General features: G+C 36.8%; 1 protein-coding gene across 1 annotated transcript; it reads left to right on the top strand.

Annotated features, from left to right (window-relative positions):
• The first annotated feature begins 1,274 nt into the window (after window positions 1–1,274).
• On the top strand, window positions 1,275–8,626 carry LOC114282811 (protein yippee-like At4g27740). Its single transcript, XM_082884698.1, has 4 exons — window positions 1,275–1,423; window positions 1,543–1,639; window positions 2,517–2,537; window positions 8,109–8,626. Exons 2-4 carry the CDS (start codon window positions 1,547–1,549, stop codon window positions 8,313–8,315), a joined length of 321 nt encoding a protein of 106 aa, XP_082740824.1. The 5' UTR covers window positions 1,275–1,423; window positions 1,543–1,546; the 3' UTR covers window positions 8,316–8,626.
• The last annotated feature ends 8,232 nt before the right edge of the window (window positions 8,627–16,858 follow it).

The raw sequence follows: 16,858 nt of genomic DNA, 5'->3' as shown, positions 1-16,858 counted from the left end.
TCAATTATTTTGTCAAAAAAATCATTAAAAAAGCCAAAAAATTAAAAATTTATTTTTTACCAACTTCCCAAAACATCACTCAAATATATAAATAAAGGTGACTCAAGCAAAGAATATTCAATATATATGAGCTTTCTTTGATTTTTGATTTTTTTTAATTTGTGATTTTACAGCTCAGATCCTCTTCCAATTCCATTATTTTACTCATCATTCTCTTTATCTGACTGTTGATTTTGCTTTCAAGGATTTTATTTTAATTGGGTTTAGTTTTATTTTTTATTTTTTTTTCCTTAAATATTCTGCTTGTTCTCTCCATACTTACCAATCCTGTTTCTGTCAAACCCATTTGTTTTGTTTTGTTTATGTTTTTTTTTTTTCTTTTTTCAAAACCCTATTAGGCGTGCAACCAAGGACATGGAAAATATTAATTTTATCAGACACATAGGCCTGTTTTTTTTCTTTTTTTGAACAAGACACATAGGCCTGTTTGGCATATGGTTTTTTATTTATTTATTATTTTTTTAATTTTTATAGCTAAAATAGATAATAAAAGGATAAAATAGAGTCAAATAGCCAATAAAAAAATATCACATTCAAATTATAATCATTTTATTTATTTTTTTCATAATTATCAAATTAATTACAAAAAAAAAAAAAAGAGTCAACGATTATTTTAAATATAATTTTTTTAATCAAACTAAAATAATCAAAAAAATAACTAAAATAGTCAAATTCCCCAACAGGGCCATAAACAAATCATATTTTATTTTATAAAATAAACATCCATTTTATAGAACAAAAAGTAATTTATTTTCATATTTATAATTGTAAATTAATATTTCCATGAATAACCTTAATGCAAATCAAGTATACGGTTTAGATTATCTTTTGTGTGCCTGATTTAGAGTCTACAAGAAAGGTATAGATGGATACTGAGAGATGAAGTATGGGGAAAAAAAGCTTATCCTAAATCTTTCCCACCTAACCTTCTCGTCAACTTTTTAACAAATCCAATAAAATATTTTGGCTCCGTTTGGAAACAGTGATTTGGAACTTTTTTTTTTAATTATTTTAGTCATAAAAGATAAAATAAATTATTTTAGTCACAAAAAATAAAATATCACATCTAAATCTATAATCATTACACTCTTCTCTCACAAAAAAACACCAAAACACCAAAAAATCATACCAAAATCAAATTTTTTAACCCAAACTAAAATAATTAAAAAAAAATCAAAAAATCAAAAAACTAACTCACTTCCCATAAAACCAAAAACTCTTCCAATTTTCATTTTAAATTAATTTTTGAGTCAACCATCGAAAAATGGATCTTCTCCCATCTCCTATTTAGGATGTACCACTCCACCCCACAGTTTCTTATCTAATCTATTGGGAGAAGAAGAAATCTGCATAGCCTTCTGTGGTAAGTAAAAATGCTTTTTGAAATTACTCATTACACAGTTAATACAAACACCCTTTGATTTTTGTAAATTTTCCTAACAACCTGTCTCTGTATTTTTTTGGTGTTGTTTGAGATTACAGATCAATGGGGGAAATCACTGGTAATCCAACTTACAGCTGCAGAAATTGCAGAATTCCAGTTGCGTTTGGCGATGACCTTCTTTCTAAATCATTTGTGGTAACTAAAAACAACCGAATCGGGCACTAAATATACATTGATGGATAAGATTATTTTGAAAAATTGTAAATATATCTTACTAGCAAAACTCTGTGAAATCTTATCCGATCATGTATATTGTGTGTCTGGTTATTTGATTAATTTCTATATTGGTAGCAAAACTGTTCTTATTTTATAATTTTAAGTTTTGTGTTTGTTTGAAGGGATAAGATGGAATTGCACTTTGAATTTTGTGCTTTTGTTACCATATTGTTAGGCTTTGTTTAGTTTGAATTAGTTTTTTTGAATTTTTTTTAAATAAAAATTAGATTGACATAATTAAAGATCACAACGATATTTTTAAATTTTGAAAAATTATGTTTTCAGTCAAAAAAATATAAAACTATATGAAAATAATTATAGTGTTTTTGATTTATTATTTTTTTTTCACTAAATTAGTTTTGAATTTTTTAAAAACTAAAGTCTTAAAATGAAACTAAACAAATTAATTTTTGCATATGGAGACTATCAAAACTCACCTCTTGGGACAGACAATACTTGTTCCCTTTCAGATTATTTTCCCTCAGTCAAATCTTGTTCCCTCTTTTATTCCACTCTAACCTAGCATCACATAACACATGCAACTTTTATCCAATAATTTCATAGCACTAAAAACATAAATATGTGGATTTTCTCTGATTCGTAATTTGGATTGAAGGATACTATTTGGGCCCATTACAGGTTTCGTTTCGATAATTTTAACCTTAATTTATTTTTAATTTTTTTGGTCGAACACTTCTGTTATTTTTTGAAAATAAGGAAGAGGGCATCCTTGATGTCCAGTTAAAATTCTCTTTTATCTGACATGCTTTTCTTTGAAATTGAATACTTTTACTAGGCAAAATCTGGACAAGCTTACTGTTGAATTGGCTACAGATTCTAGAGGTCACCCCATGTGAAAGGGGTGATCCTCATGTCAACAATGGAAGGCCACCAACCTCATGTCAACAATGGAAGGCCACCAACCATGTCAAAAGTCAAAGAATGAGGGCTCTCCCACCTACTCCTTTGTGTATAAATAGAGACGGGAGGGAGAGGATATAGACATGAGATGTGGAGCTGAGAGGTGTGAGTTGAGAGCAAAGAGAGAGAGAATTACAGAGAGTGTTGTAATTCACCATTTTGTTCAATATAGTGAATCCGCTGCCCGTGGACGTAGGCGAGTTGCCGAACCACGTTAAAACTTGTGTGTTATTGCTTGTTTGAGTTCCCTGGTGTGCCCCCGATCCTCAACAATTGGTATCAGAGCTCGGGTTGCGAAAAAATCAAATTTTCCCGAAAGTGTCCAGATTTTGAAGTGCTCAAAATCCACTTTTGACCATACCAGGAGGAAGAACTCCCCGAGAGGAGTCCAGAACAGCAAAAACAGAGCCCAGAAGGCTCCACACGCGCCCTCACGCGCGCTCTGAACAAAGCGCGTCAGGCCCAGTCGCACCACGCGCCACCACGCGCCGTTCAGGCAACCGGCGCGTGATCTCAGTCTCATCCACGCGCCACACGCGCGTCTCCAGGGAGAAGACGAGCCACGTGGCGCCACGTCAGTGCCGCGTCATCGCCACGTCATCCGCCACGTCATCGCCACGCGTCCGACAGTCAGGCCACGTGTCAAACACGTGTCAGCCACGTGTCAGCCACGTGTCAGCCACGTGTCAGACCAGTCAGCCTGAGCCGCTGACCAGCCGCGTTGACCAGCCGTCAAGCCGTTGACCGCGCCGCCGATCCTCCGTTGACCGCGCCGCCTGCGCCGTTGACCGAGCCGTTGACCAGCCGTTGACCGGAGAAATTATCCGGTGCATCTCAGCGCACCAGATTCTGCAGATCTGACCCGTCCAAAGTATTTTTGCCAGATCGGAGCCATTCGGAGTCCGTTTTTGACGATCCAATAGTGCTTCCCAACTATTAGGAGTATTCCGGACACATCTGTACGGTCAGTTTTTTGAATTGAAGTTTCTAAAAAATGGCAGAATCTAGAGCATCCGAGTCCGTAAGTAATCCAGCCAGTACAAGCACTTCTAGGCATTGGACCCCGGTGTCCCATGCCAAGTTCGAGGTAGAAAAGTTCGATGGAAGCAGCAACTTCGGCATGTGGAGATGCGAAGTTAAGGATATGCTTGTCCAAATGAACCTGCACTTCACTCTGGGAGACAAACCAGATGACATGGACGAGATAGAATGGGAGAGGGTGAATCTCCTGGCCTGTAGTTCCATCCGACTTTGCCTTGCAAAAGAGGAGAAGTATGCCTTTACAGAATATGATATTGCGAAGAAGCTTTGGAAGGCGCTGGAAGATAAGTTCATGACAAAGAGCATTGAGAACCGGCTCTACTTGAGGAAGAGGTTGTTTCGTTTCGACTACGTTAAAGGTATTTCGATGAACGAACACCTAAATAACTTCAACAAAATTATTACGGATTTGAAGAATTTGGATGATCATGTTGGTGATGAAGATAAAGCACTGTTATTGTTAAATTCGTTGCCTGACTCGTATGATCATCTCACTACTACTTTACTGTACGGTAAAGAGAAGATCAAGTATATTGATGTTGCAAACGCCTTGGTGAACAATGAGTTCAGAAGGAAAGATAAGTCTGCAAACAGGGACTCAACATCCGAGGCATTAACAGTCAGAGGCAGAACAAATAACAGAAGAAATACAGGGCGAGGAAAGTCTCGCTCAAAATCCAGGGGGAAACCTTCAGACAAAAGACGTCTTGCAAAAGACGAGTGTGCAGCTTGTCGCCAGAAGGGGCATTGGGCAAAAGATTGTCCAAATAAAGACAAGACAGAAGAGAAGGTGAATATTGCACGAGATGGAGATAATGATGAAGGAGGAGCCTTCACAGTTTCATCATATGGCCAGTCGGATGAATGGATAATAGATTCCGGATGTTCATTCCATATGTGTCCTAACAAGCAGTGGTTCTCGAGCTTACGAGAGTTCGATGGAGGAGTTGTGCTGATGGGCAACGACCAAGCTTGCCAGACAAAGGGGATTGGAACAATTAAACTGAAGAGCCATGATGGAACAATCAGAATTCTTGAAGATGTACGGTATGTACCAGATCTAACCAAGAATCTCATCTCAGTGGGAGTTTTAGACTCCAAAGGTTACAGAATAACCATGGAAGGTGGAGTCCTTAAAGTTGTTCGAGGAGCATTGGTTGTAATGAAGGGTACTCGACAGGGAAATTTATATTTCCTAGATGGCTCTACAGTCACAGGGAGAGTGGCTGTCTCCACCAGTTCCAGCTCAGAAGATGATGCATCAGACACTTCCAAACTTTGGCACATGCGCCTAGGGCATGTCGGTGAGAAGGCTTTACAAGGATTGGTAAAGCAAGGCCTGTTGAAAGGCGCCAAGACGGGGAAGCTTGAGTTCTGCGAGCATTGTGTATTGGGCAAGCAAACAAGAATCAAGTTTGGTACTGCAATTCACCGTACCAAAGGGATTCTAGACTACGTCCACACTGATGTATGGGGTCCTTCCAAGACTGCTTCGTTGGGAGGTAAACACTACTTTGTGTCGTTCATTGATGATTTCTCTAGAAGAGTTTGGATTTATACAATGAAACACAAAGATGAAGTCTTAGACATCTTTCTTACGTGGAAGAAGATGATTGAGACCCAGACAGGCAGACGGATCAAGAAGCTCAGATCTGACAATGGTGGAGAATATACATCAGATCCCTTCTTTGAGGTTTGCCAGAATGCAGGGATAGTGAGACATTTCACAGTTCCTGGAACACCGCAGCAGAATGGAGTTGCAGAACGCATGAACCGCACTTTGGTGGAGAAAGTCCGGTGTATGCTGTCACAGTCTGGATTGAGCAAGGCATTTTGGGGCGAGGCATTGAACTATGCTCGTCATCTTGTCAACAGACTACCTACTGCAGTATTAGATGGGAAGACTCCCATGGAGGTATGGTCAGGAGTCCCAGTTACTGATTATGATCAGTTACGTATCTTTGGATGTCCAGCATATTTTCATGTTTCAGAATCTAAGTTGGATCCAAGAGCCAAGAAAGCCATCTTATTGGGCTTCGGTGACGGTGTCAAGGGATACAGACTGTGGTGCCCTGAATCAAAGAAAGTTCTCATCAGAAGAGACGTTACCTTTGATGAGTCTGTAATGCTGAAGCAATCAGATCCTCAACAGAATGAGGAAGCATTGAAGAAGTCAGTGCAGGTGGAGTTTGAGACTCCAACAAAGACTAGTCAGCCAATCAACCATCCTGAAGAAGTCTCAGAGGATAGCTCTGAAGAGAGTTCAGATGAAAATGAAGATCCAGAGGCTCCGCATCAATCAGAACCCATTGCAATCAGGAAAGGGAAAAGGGTGACTAAGAAACCCAGTTGGATGACCGATATGGTAGCCTATGCACTTCCAATCATTGAAGACAATATTCCTTGCACTTTCAAAGAAGCCGTGCATAATGTAGAAAGTGTCAAATGGAAGGAGGCTATGGATGAAGAGATCGGGTCACTTCACAAGAACCAGACTTGGGAGTTGGTGCAACTTCCAAAAGGCAAGAAAGCAATTGGGTGTAAGTGGGTTTACACCAAGAAGGAAGGCATCCCAGGCAGAGACAACATCAGATTCAAAGCTAGATTGGTAGCTAAAGGCTATGCTCAGAAGGAAGGAATAGACTACAATGAGGTATTCTCACCTGTTGTGAAGCACACGTCTATTCGCATCTTGTTAGCTTTGGTTGCACAGTTTGATCTCGAGCTCGCCCAACTCGACGTCAAAACTGCCTTCTTACATGGAGATCTTGAAGAGGAGATATACATGTCCCAGCCAGATGGTTTCAAAATTGCTGGAAAAGAGAATTGGGCCTGTAAGCTGAACAAATCGTTGTACGGATTGAAGCAATCCCCGAGACAGTGGTACAAGCGATTTGATCGGTTCATGATGGAGACAGAATACACAAGAAGTCAATTTGATCATTGTGTATATTTCCGTAAGCTTCCCGACGGTTCCTTCATCTATTTGCTCTTATATGTAGATGATATGCTGATTGCATCTACGAGCAAGGTGGAGATTGACAAACTCAAGGCACAGTTAGCAAGGGAGTTTGAAATGAAGGATTTGGGAGAAGCAAAGAAAGTTCTTGGCATGGAGATCAAGAGAGACAGGAAGAAGGGCACGGTTTGTCTGACACAAACCCAGTATCTGAAAAAGGTGTTAGACAGATTTGGCATCAATGGGAAAACCAAAGCTGTAAGTACACCATTGGCCCCTCATTTCAAGCTTAGTGCTTCGTTGTCTCCACGCACAGAAGAAGAACGGAAGCATATGGCACAGGTTCCATATGCAAATGCAGTTGGTGCATTAATGTATGCTATGGTTTGTACACGGCCTGACATCTCGCATGCTGTGAGTATGGTAAGCAGGTATATGCATGATCCAGGAAAAGATCACTGGCAGGCAGTGAAATGGATCCTAAGGTACATACATGGCACGGTCAATCTGGGATTGAAGTTCGAGAGAGATAACCGACTCGGGCAGAATTTGGAAGGATATGTGGACTCAGATTATGCTGGTGACTTAGACAAACGCCGGTCAACAACAGGGTATTTATTTACGCTTGCTAAAGGGCCGGTAAGTTGGAGGTCAACGCTTCAGTCAACGGTGGCTTTGTCTACTACAGAGGCAGAGTACATGGCAGTAACGGAAGCCTTTAAGGAAGCTATTTGGCTACATGGGTTGATTAAAGACTTGGGAATTGTTCAGAAGCACGTTGAGGTGTTTTGTGACAGTCAGAGTGCCATTTGTTTGGCAAAGAACCAGGTTCATCATGCCCGCACCAAGCACATTGATGTCCGTTTCCATTTCATCCGAGAAATTGTGAATGAAGGGGATATTCTGCTTCAAAAGATTAGTACTGCAGATAATCCGGCCGATATGCTCACAAAGGTAGTTTCTGGGATCAAGTTCCAACATTGTTTGGACTTGGTCAACATCTCTCGGAACTGAGCACCTTCGGGTGCATGGCAGTGTTGATCGATCACTATGTTGGATAAGAGAATCCTCGCCAAGGTGGAGATTTGTTGAATTGGCTACAGATTCTAGAGGTCACCCCATGTGAAAGGGGTGATCCTCATGTCAACAATGGAAGGCCACCAACCTCATGTCAACAATGGAAGGCCACCAACCATGTCAAAAGTCAAAGAATGAGGGCTCTCCCACCTACTCCTTTGTGTATAAATAGAGACGGGAGGGAGAGGATATAGACATGAGATGTGGAGCTGAGAGGTGTGAGTTGAGAGCAAAGAGAGAGAGAATTACAGAGAGTGTTGTAATTCACCATTTTGTTCAATATAGTGAATCCGCTGCCCGTGGACGTAGGCGAGTTGCCGAACCACGTTAAAACTTGTGTGTTATTGCTTGTTTGAGTTCCCTGGTGTGCCCCCGATCCTCAACACTTACATGTTCGCTCATGCCATGAATGTCGTATTGGGATACAAAGAAGACAGGGAACTTCTAAGTGGTGTTTTCACTGTTTGTGAAGTTCGTTGCAGCAAATGTGGAGAGGAATTGGGTTGGAAATACATAAGAGCTTATAACCCAAGACAAATGTACAAAGAAGGAAGGTTTATAATTGAGAAAGCCAAAATTCTCAAAGAATATTGTTAGTTAATAATTATCTACGCATGAAAGATAAGGGGATAATGTCTATCCTAAATTCCATACTTTCATTTACATATCCTAATGGCATGTTTGATTGGGTGGCATGTTTGATTGGGTGGATTAGAGTATGAGATTGATATTATTAATCCGTGAGCCCAATTATCTTATGTTTGTTTTAACATTTTGATTTAGGATTATTAATCCAATGGATAATTAATCCAACAAATTTGTAAGATTATTATACGTGTAAACTTTGTGTTGCATGCTAATTATATCCCTATAATATAATAATATATTGCCTACTTTGTTTTTGTTTCTTCTTGTCTAATAATAATGAAATTGTTTTGAGCATTTTCTGTTTGCCAAATTTTTAAAACAAATATTGGTGGATTGAGCGAGGGCCGGAAATTTGAGTTCTAAGGTGATATGTCTATGTTGAGACATATTGATGGATTTACGCTAAAACTGAAATGAATTAACAAATTTTCAATTTTGACACTACGAACCAATTAGAAAAGAAATAAATGCATACTCAAGGTTTCAAGTTTCACTTTGCAATGAAGGTGTTTAAGGGTAAGTTTGAAAATTGATTATTTTAATAAATTTTTAACTTTTTAAAAGATTAAAAAAAAGTAATAAGTTTAGAAAGTTGTTAAAAAAAATTAGGTAACGTTTGATTTAAAACTCAAATTATGATTTGGATAAAAAAAAAAATTAATTCTTTTTAAAACTTATAACCAGGCACACAATTTAAAACTTAATTTAAAAACTCTTTTCAAAATTTATAACTAATTTTTTTTCAAATTTTTTTTTAAAACTCTTTTTTTTAATAAATTAAAAAATATTTTTTATTTTGTTCTTTAAATTTCTTTTTATTTTTTATATTTTCGAAAAAATATTTTTTATTTTTTTTATTTTTTGAAATAATATTTTGTTATTTTTTTAAGTATTGGCCAAATAATTTGTTACGATTTAGATATATATGAACGATTCTAAATTTTTTAAATTTAAAAAAAGCAAAAATTATATTTTTTTCAAAAAAAAATTGAAATTTTAAAAATTAAAATATTTTAAAAATTTTAATATTTTAGAAAATTAAAAAATAAAATCAAAAAAATAAAAATCATTTAAAATTAAAATTATATATTTAAAATAAAAAGTATATTCTGAAATATTAAAAAAATACAATGTACGAATGTAGTAAATACAACACACATTAAAATAAATAAATAGTTGCAATAAAAAATAGGGATTTTTAGTGATAAATCCCATTTAGAAGTGTTTTAATCCAAAAAGTCCATGAAAAAATTTATTAACTCATTTAGTCCCATGTATGTATAGTTTTATTCCACAAAGTCATTTTTCTTGATTTACACTTTTTTTTAGACTCTTATGGCCTTATATTTAATTTTGATACCCTTACAAATATTTTTTGAACAGTTAGCAATTTTAAGATGTAAATATTCATATTTTAACATTCACATTGGTAAGAATGTAAAATTGACCCGTGGCCCGTGGACGATCTGAAGATCGCCCCGGGGCCGGGGCGGGCCCGGTCCGTTGACAATGTGAATATTCACATTGACATATTAACATTCACATTGATAGAAGTGTAAAATTGGCCCGCGATCCGAAACTCGCCTGTGGCCCGTGGGCTGCGCGGGGCGGGCCCAGCCCGTCCCGTTGACAATGTGAATATTCACATTAATATATTAACATTCACGTTGATAGGAATGTAAAATTGACCCGCGGCCCGTAGGCGGCCTGAAACTCGCCAGCGGGCCCGGCCCGGCCCGGGCCATTTATAATGTGAATATTCACATTGACATGTTAACATTCACATTGATAGGAATATGAAATTGGCCCGCGGCCCATAGGCGGCCCGAAACCCGCCCGTTGCCCGGGGCGGGGCGGGCTGTAAATATTCATATTTTAACATTCACATTGGTAAGAATGTAAAATTGGCCCGCGGCCCGCGGCCCGTGGCCCGTGGGCGGTCCGAAGCTCGCCCCCGAGTCGGGGCAGGCCCGGTCCGTTGACAATGTGAATATTCACATTGACATGTTAGCATTCACATTGATAGAAGTGTAAAATTAGCCCGCGGCCCGTGGGCTGTCCGAAACCCGCCCGCGGCCCGTGGGCTGCCCGGGGCGGGCCTGACCCGACCCATTGACAATGTGAATATTCACATTAACATATTAACATTCACGTTGATAGAAGTGTAAAATTGACCCGCAGCCCGTAGGCGGCCCGAAACCTGCCCGCGGGCCCGGCCCAGCCCGGTCCGTTTACAATGTGAATATTTACATTGACATGTTAACATTCACATTGATAGGAGTGTAAAATTGGCCCGCGGCCTATGGGCGGCCCGAAACCCGCCCGTGGGCTGGGCCTGGCCCGGCCCGTTTACAATGTGAATATTCACATTGACATGTTAACATTCACATTGATAGGAGTATAAAATTGGCCTGCGGCCCGTGGCCGGCCCCGAAGCCAACCAGCTGCCCAGGGCGGGGCGGGCTGCAAATATTCATATTTTAACATTCACATTGGTAAGAATATAAAATTGGCCCGTGGCCCGTGGGCGGTTCGAAGCTCCCCCTTGGGCCGGGGCGGGCCCGGTTCGTTAACAATGTGAATATTCACATTGACATGTTAACATTCACATTGATAGAAGTGTAAAATTAGCCTGCGACCTGTGGGCTGCCCGAAACCCACCCGCGGCCCATAGGCTGCCCGGGGTGGGCCCGGCCCGGCCCGTTGACAATGTGAATATTCACATTAACATATTAACATTCACGTTGATAGGAGTGTAAAATTGACCCGCGGCCCATAGGCAGCCCGAAACCCACCCGCGGGCCCGGACCGTTTATAATATGAATATTCACATTGACATGTTAACATTAATATTGATAGGAGTGTAAAATTGGCCCACGGCTCGGAGCGGGTTCGACTTGTTGACAATGTGAATATTCACATTGACATGTTAATATTCACATTGATAGGAGTGTAAAATTGGCCCGCGGCCCGGGGCAGACTCTTTTGGGCCCGGGCCTGAGCCCGGCCCGAGAACTTAGGCTAGGACCTAGGCCATCACTTTGAAGCTCGACCCGCATAAGGCCCATTTAAGGCTCGGCTTGCCAGAGGCCCGGTGTCTTTTTTGTGGAAAATAATAAAATTTTGGGAGAAAAAATTAAAAAGAATTAAAAGAAATGGCGATGTTCACCCAAGCCCGACCCAAGCCCAAGTCTAGGCCCAAGCCCCTTGGCTCGACCCACCAGGACACCCAAAGCCTGAATACCTTTGTGCCAGGGCTAGGGCCTAGACCTAATTTTTTGGCCCGTGGGCCGGTCCGACCCAGCCTGAATTTTGGCAAGCACCCACGAGGCTTTACATGGGTTGGCCCCGGCCTGGGCTAGGCCGAGCCCTTACGCATTGATGATATGAACATTCACATTGACGGTGTGAATATTTACATTGACAGTGTGAACATTCACATTGGCGATATGAACATTCACATTAGGGGTATTTTGGTAATTATGTCATCCATAGGACTTATTGAAACATAAGAAAATAATGTGGACTAAATAGAACATAAGTAGATGAAAAGGGTATTTTGATCTTCTTACCTCAAATAAGAACATTTACATTGACGGTGTGAACATTTACATTGACGGTGTGAACATTCAGATTGACGATGTGAACATTCACATTAGGGGTATTTTGGTAATTATGTCATCCATAGGATATGAACATTCACATTAGGGTTATTTTGGTAATTATGTCACCCATAGGACTTATTGAAACATAAGAAAATAATGTGGACTAAATGGAACATAAGTAGATGAAAAGGGTATTTTGGTCTTCTTATCTCAAATAGGAACATTCACATTGACGGTGTGAACATTTACATTGACGGTATGAACATTCACATTAGGGGTATTTTGGTAATTATGTCACCCATAGGATGTGAACATTCACATTAGGGGTATTTTGGTAATTATGTCACCCATAGGACTTATTGAAACATAAGAAAATAATGTGGACTAAATGGAACGTAAGTAGATGAAAAGTGTATTTTGGTCTTCTTCACATTGACGGTGTGAACATTCACATTAGGGGTATTTTGGTAATTATGTCACCCATAGGACTTATTAAAACATAAGAAAATAATGTGGACTAAATGGAACATAAGTAGATGAAAATAGTATTTTGGTCTTCTTACCTCAAATAGGACTTAATGAAATAGTCAAAAAGAATATGAGTTGGATGGAATAAAGCTCTTAGAAAAAGAATTTATCAAAAAAGTTCCCTAAAAATATTTACCCTAAAAAAATCAAATTAAGAAAACTTTTAGATATTTTAAAAAAATAAACCCAAAAAATTTCAAAATATAACTCAAAACTTAAAAATTCAAAATACAACTCAAAACTCTTTTTAAAACTTATAACCAAACAAATTTTTTCTTTTCAAAAGTTATTTCAAAAACTCAAAACTCAAAATTCAAAACTTAAATTATGATTTCAAAACTAAACCAAACGGAATCTTACTTTTTGTAACAAAAAAAAATGATATGATATTTAATTTTTTAGTTGATAACAAATGATTCTTTAATTTATTATTATTATTATTATTATTATTAATTTTTTAAGGTTGCCAAATGAGTCAGGTTTTTTTTTTTCTTCAAAGGAATCAATAGTGTTGGGGAGTTGCGATAGGTCATGACAAGTAAATAATTAAAATTAGCTTCTTTTTTTTGGGGGGTGATGCTATATCCCATTATTTTTATCATTCCTTGCAGAGGTTCTAATTTTTTTAATTACTTTTAAATCCATAATCTTGACTTTCTTCTAATAAATTCCTTAAATTTTTATTTAATTGCGTTTTAAGCCATAAAATGGGGAAGCAACGCGGATTAATCTGAGTAAACCCTAATCAATCTTAGTAAATTAATAATCACCTTTAAAATCCTAGTATTAATTATTAGACCTTGTAATTATAGATTAATTACTTTAAAATTTTAATTTCCAATAACGCCGTTTTCGTTCGGTTTCTCACATTTCTTTGCACTTTAGTTTAACGGGATCCGAATTTATTATTTTAATTATTTTCTAATATTATCAATAATAAATATCAAGGTTTCATAAATTTAGGCTTGGTCCCTATATACTTCTATTTTATTTCATTCCAAACCTTAATTGTAATATTTTATTAATTAATGTACTTGTACCTATTATTTTATGTATATAAATATATTTCTTCGAGCCCAAGTAGTTAGCCATATGATAGATGAAAGGGCCTTAATGGCTTTGATGGACAACTTTGACAATTTTGCACTTGTAAAACTTAATCCCTAAGAAACCTCCCAATCATTTATCTATATATATGCACACTTACGCACACTTCTCTCCCTCATTTTATATATTTTTAGCCATGCACTAAAGGAGTGAGAGAGAGTGATCTTGGAGGGAAAAAAAAGAGGGAGAGAGAAGAAAAGAATTGTGTTGAGTCTTGTACAACAAAGGTAAACCTACATCACCTCTTCTCTCAAGTTCTTTTACCACTTGTTTTTCCCCTCCTAATACATGCTATTTGTATATATATGTTGTACTCTAGGCCTACACTCTTGTATGAATGTGTATTAATTAAGAAATGGTGTGCTTTTCTTTTTTTTCATAAATTTCCAGCAGCAATTCTTTTTCCTTTCTCGAATTTATTTTCCTATCAAAACTCCATAAACTTAAAATCTGTTTTTCTGGGATAATATTTGGTGATTCTAAAGTATGTGATAATTTTGGTAGGACCTAAGGATGTATTTTTTTAACCTAAATTTTTTTTCTAAGTTTGTTACTCATAGAACTAGAAAAACAATCAACTTTCTCTATTTTTTTAGAGAATTCCAGAAAAATAACCTTTACTCCACTTTTATTTCAAAATCGTAATCTTGGTGTCATGTTTCAACTAAAATTTGTTTGAACTCAAGAGAGTGAGGGGTTTGAGAGAAAAATCGATTTGCGTAACAGTCAACGAATTTGGTTAGATCTTGGTAATTCTAAATTATCTTAAAATCTAAAATACCTATCATACTTTCGTGAATTGCATTTGAAACTAAACTTATTTATCTACAAACTCAAATGAGGAGAGGTACTTAGGGCCAATAAAAGTATTTTTTTTCATAATTATTTTCAAACTGATTCAAATCGAAAAATATGAAAATTTGTGTTAATATGCTCTTATTTGGTTTGCACCTCTTATATTCTATGTTTCTTTAATGTGTAAGTCTTGATATGTAAACTACGATAAATTATGAATTTGTTTTACCATGCATAAATTACTTTATGTTTAGTTTGAATTCGTAATTATGAATTTGTTTTCCTATGCATAAATTACTTTATGTTTAGTTTGGATTCGTAATTATCTTGACCATGCTTTGCTATAACCAAGAACATAATGCACTTAATAAAAGGGAAATCAAATGGGATGGTAATGAGTTGTGATCATTGTAGTAAATTTTATGGGATAATGAATGATGGATTCAAAAGTACAATATAGTGGAATGTATTCCATTTTGGTGAAGTCTTGTGCAAGTGTATTTTTGAACCCTAACATGGCACGTGAGGTATTATGGCTGCTTAACGGAATTGGGAGGTATAAGAGTGGCAATGAGGGTCTCACACAGGGAGAGTATCCTTGGAAGCCCGTTTCATTGAGGCAGACTGTGATGTCACCACTAGGGTATGTAACCTAGGTGCGTGGGCATCATTGGTAATTATGCAGTAAGTGACGCACTGGTGATTATGCGGTAAGTGACGCATTGTTATTGTATTAACCAAGGGGGAGTTAGAATTACTCGTGGCCAGTGTTAGTGCTTGGATAGGAATGGCATCCCGCGGGGAGTTTCCTAGAACTAACTTAATTAACTGTTATTTATGAGAACTGAAATTTATTATAAGTTTTGCTTAATTATTATTTTTTGTTGTATGTTATGATCGTGCCATTATTTTACTTGTGTATTTGGAATGGGAAAATGGACGGGGTGTGTACGTGTTTACTAAGCATTCCAAGCTCATGGAATTTTATGCCAGGTGAATACGAGTTTTACACCAAGGAAATCCCTAAAAGTTTTGAAGAATCATGGCTGCCCTAGAGTTAGATTTTATATTTATTGTATTTTGGATAATATTTTTGTGTCAAGAAACTTATCTGTATTTAATAACTTGAATTTTATCTATAAGTATTATCAATATTTTCTTTTAGTGTAATTATTTATATTTTTTTTCTTTATTATTGTTATAATGTTGTGTATCCGATAATTAAATCCTGGTGTATTGTCATATTATATTACTGATGTTCCCAAATTTTGGGGCGTCACATTCCTAATTGTGCATTAATGACTATGCAAGATGCTGTGGCAATGACATGAAATAAAATAATATACTCCCCCGTTTCAAAATAATAGTCTCTTTTGGGGAATTCAACTTTTTTTGGTAGTACAATTATTGCATTTTAAAAATATTAATTTTTCAAAATTACCCTTTGATAGTACTTTTTTTATAATATTAATTGTCATAATTATACTTTTTATGTTATTAATGAATTTAAAAAAAGGCAAAATAAATTCATATTATTTTATTCCTTAATTTTTGAAAAATGACTAATATTTTGGGACAATGAAAAATGGAATAAGGGACTAATCTTTTGCGACAGAGGGAGTATATTTTTTAATATATGGTGTGGATTTTTTTAAAATAATAATCATAATAATAATGTTTTCTATTAAAAAAGAAAATACTAATTATTTAGAAAATTACCTTAAGGTTTTGTTTTTTCATACCCATCTTGATTCGTCTGCTACGAATACTTTTCAAGCCTTTCAATGAATAAATAGCGTAATTTCTCACACTTGGTGAATGTTACTTCTACTTATATTACTACTCTTAGACCTATAGAAAATTAAAAGACAGTAGACAAAGTATATATAGAAATGGAAAACTTTTATTGAATGCTTGAAAAATTACAAAGATTACAAGAAAGATAGAGAGAACATTCTTACTCACTTATAAGACTCTGCTTTTTACTTTTCTTATACAAGACGCAGCCATACCTTTTTATTGGCAAAGAGTGAACTTCAACTTCGGAACTAAAATACATAAAATTAAAAGATAAGGTTTTTGTAACAAGACAAGAAACTTTTACATTCTGATTTATTGAAACTAACAACTTAGTGGTGATATCTCAATCACGTTGGTTTTATTCAGCATGTGACTCCCTTGTATTCATTCACCATGTGATCTACTTTGTTGTGTCTCCTTGGATGTATCTATCATGTGAGCTTTCTTTTTGGCTTCTTTTGTTATGTGAGCCTTGCTTGGCTTTGTCTTCCATGTGACTTGTCTGAAGGATTACTGTCTTTTTTGGCTTGATTTATTATATGAACTTCTGCCTATTTTTCAAAAATGCAGAGGTCTATGCCTTGTATTTATTCACAGTGAATTTGGGCTCTTCTTTCGAGTTTGTAAACTTCCCAAACAACTATAGAGATGTGTGGT

This window comes from Camellia sinensis, chromosome 1 (genome assembly GCF_055761805.1).
Source record: "Camellia sinensis isolate YWXY chromosome 1, ASM5576180v1, whole genome shotgun sequence".
In the NCBI taxonomy this organism is placed as follows: domain Eukaryota; kingdom Viridiplantae; phylum Streptophyta; class Magnoliopsida; order Ericales; family Theaceae; genus Camellia; species Camellia sinensis.
The sequence above is the reverse complement of the archived record's forward strand: the minus strand, read 5'-3'. Positions and strand labels throughout refer to the sequence as shown.

Excerpts from the sequence above, each read along its gene's own strand:
- LOC114282811 (XM_082884698.1), top strand. The coding sequence starts at position 1,547 with ATGGGGGAAATCACTGGTAATCCAACTTACAGCTGCAGAAATTGCAGA. Across the intron at positions 1,640-2,516 it reads TTCTTTCTAAATCATTTGTG|GCAAAATCTGGACAAGCTTA; the intron begins GTAACTAAAAAC and ends TACTTTTACTAG. Across the intron at positions 2,538-8,108 it reads CAAAATCTGGACAAGCTTAC|ATGTTCGCTCATGCCATGAA; the intron begins TGTTGAATTGGC and ends CTCAACACTTAC.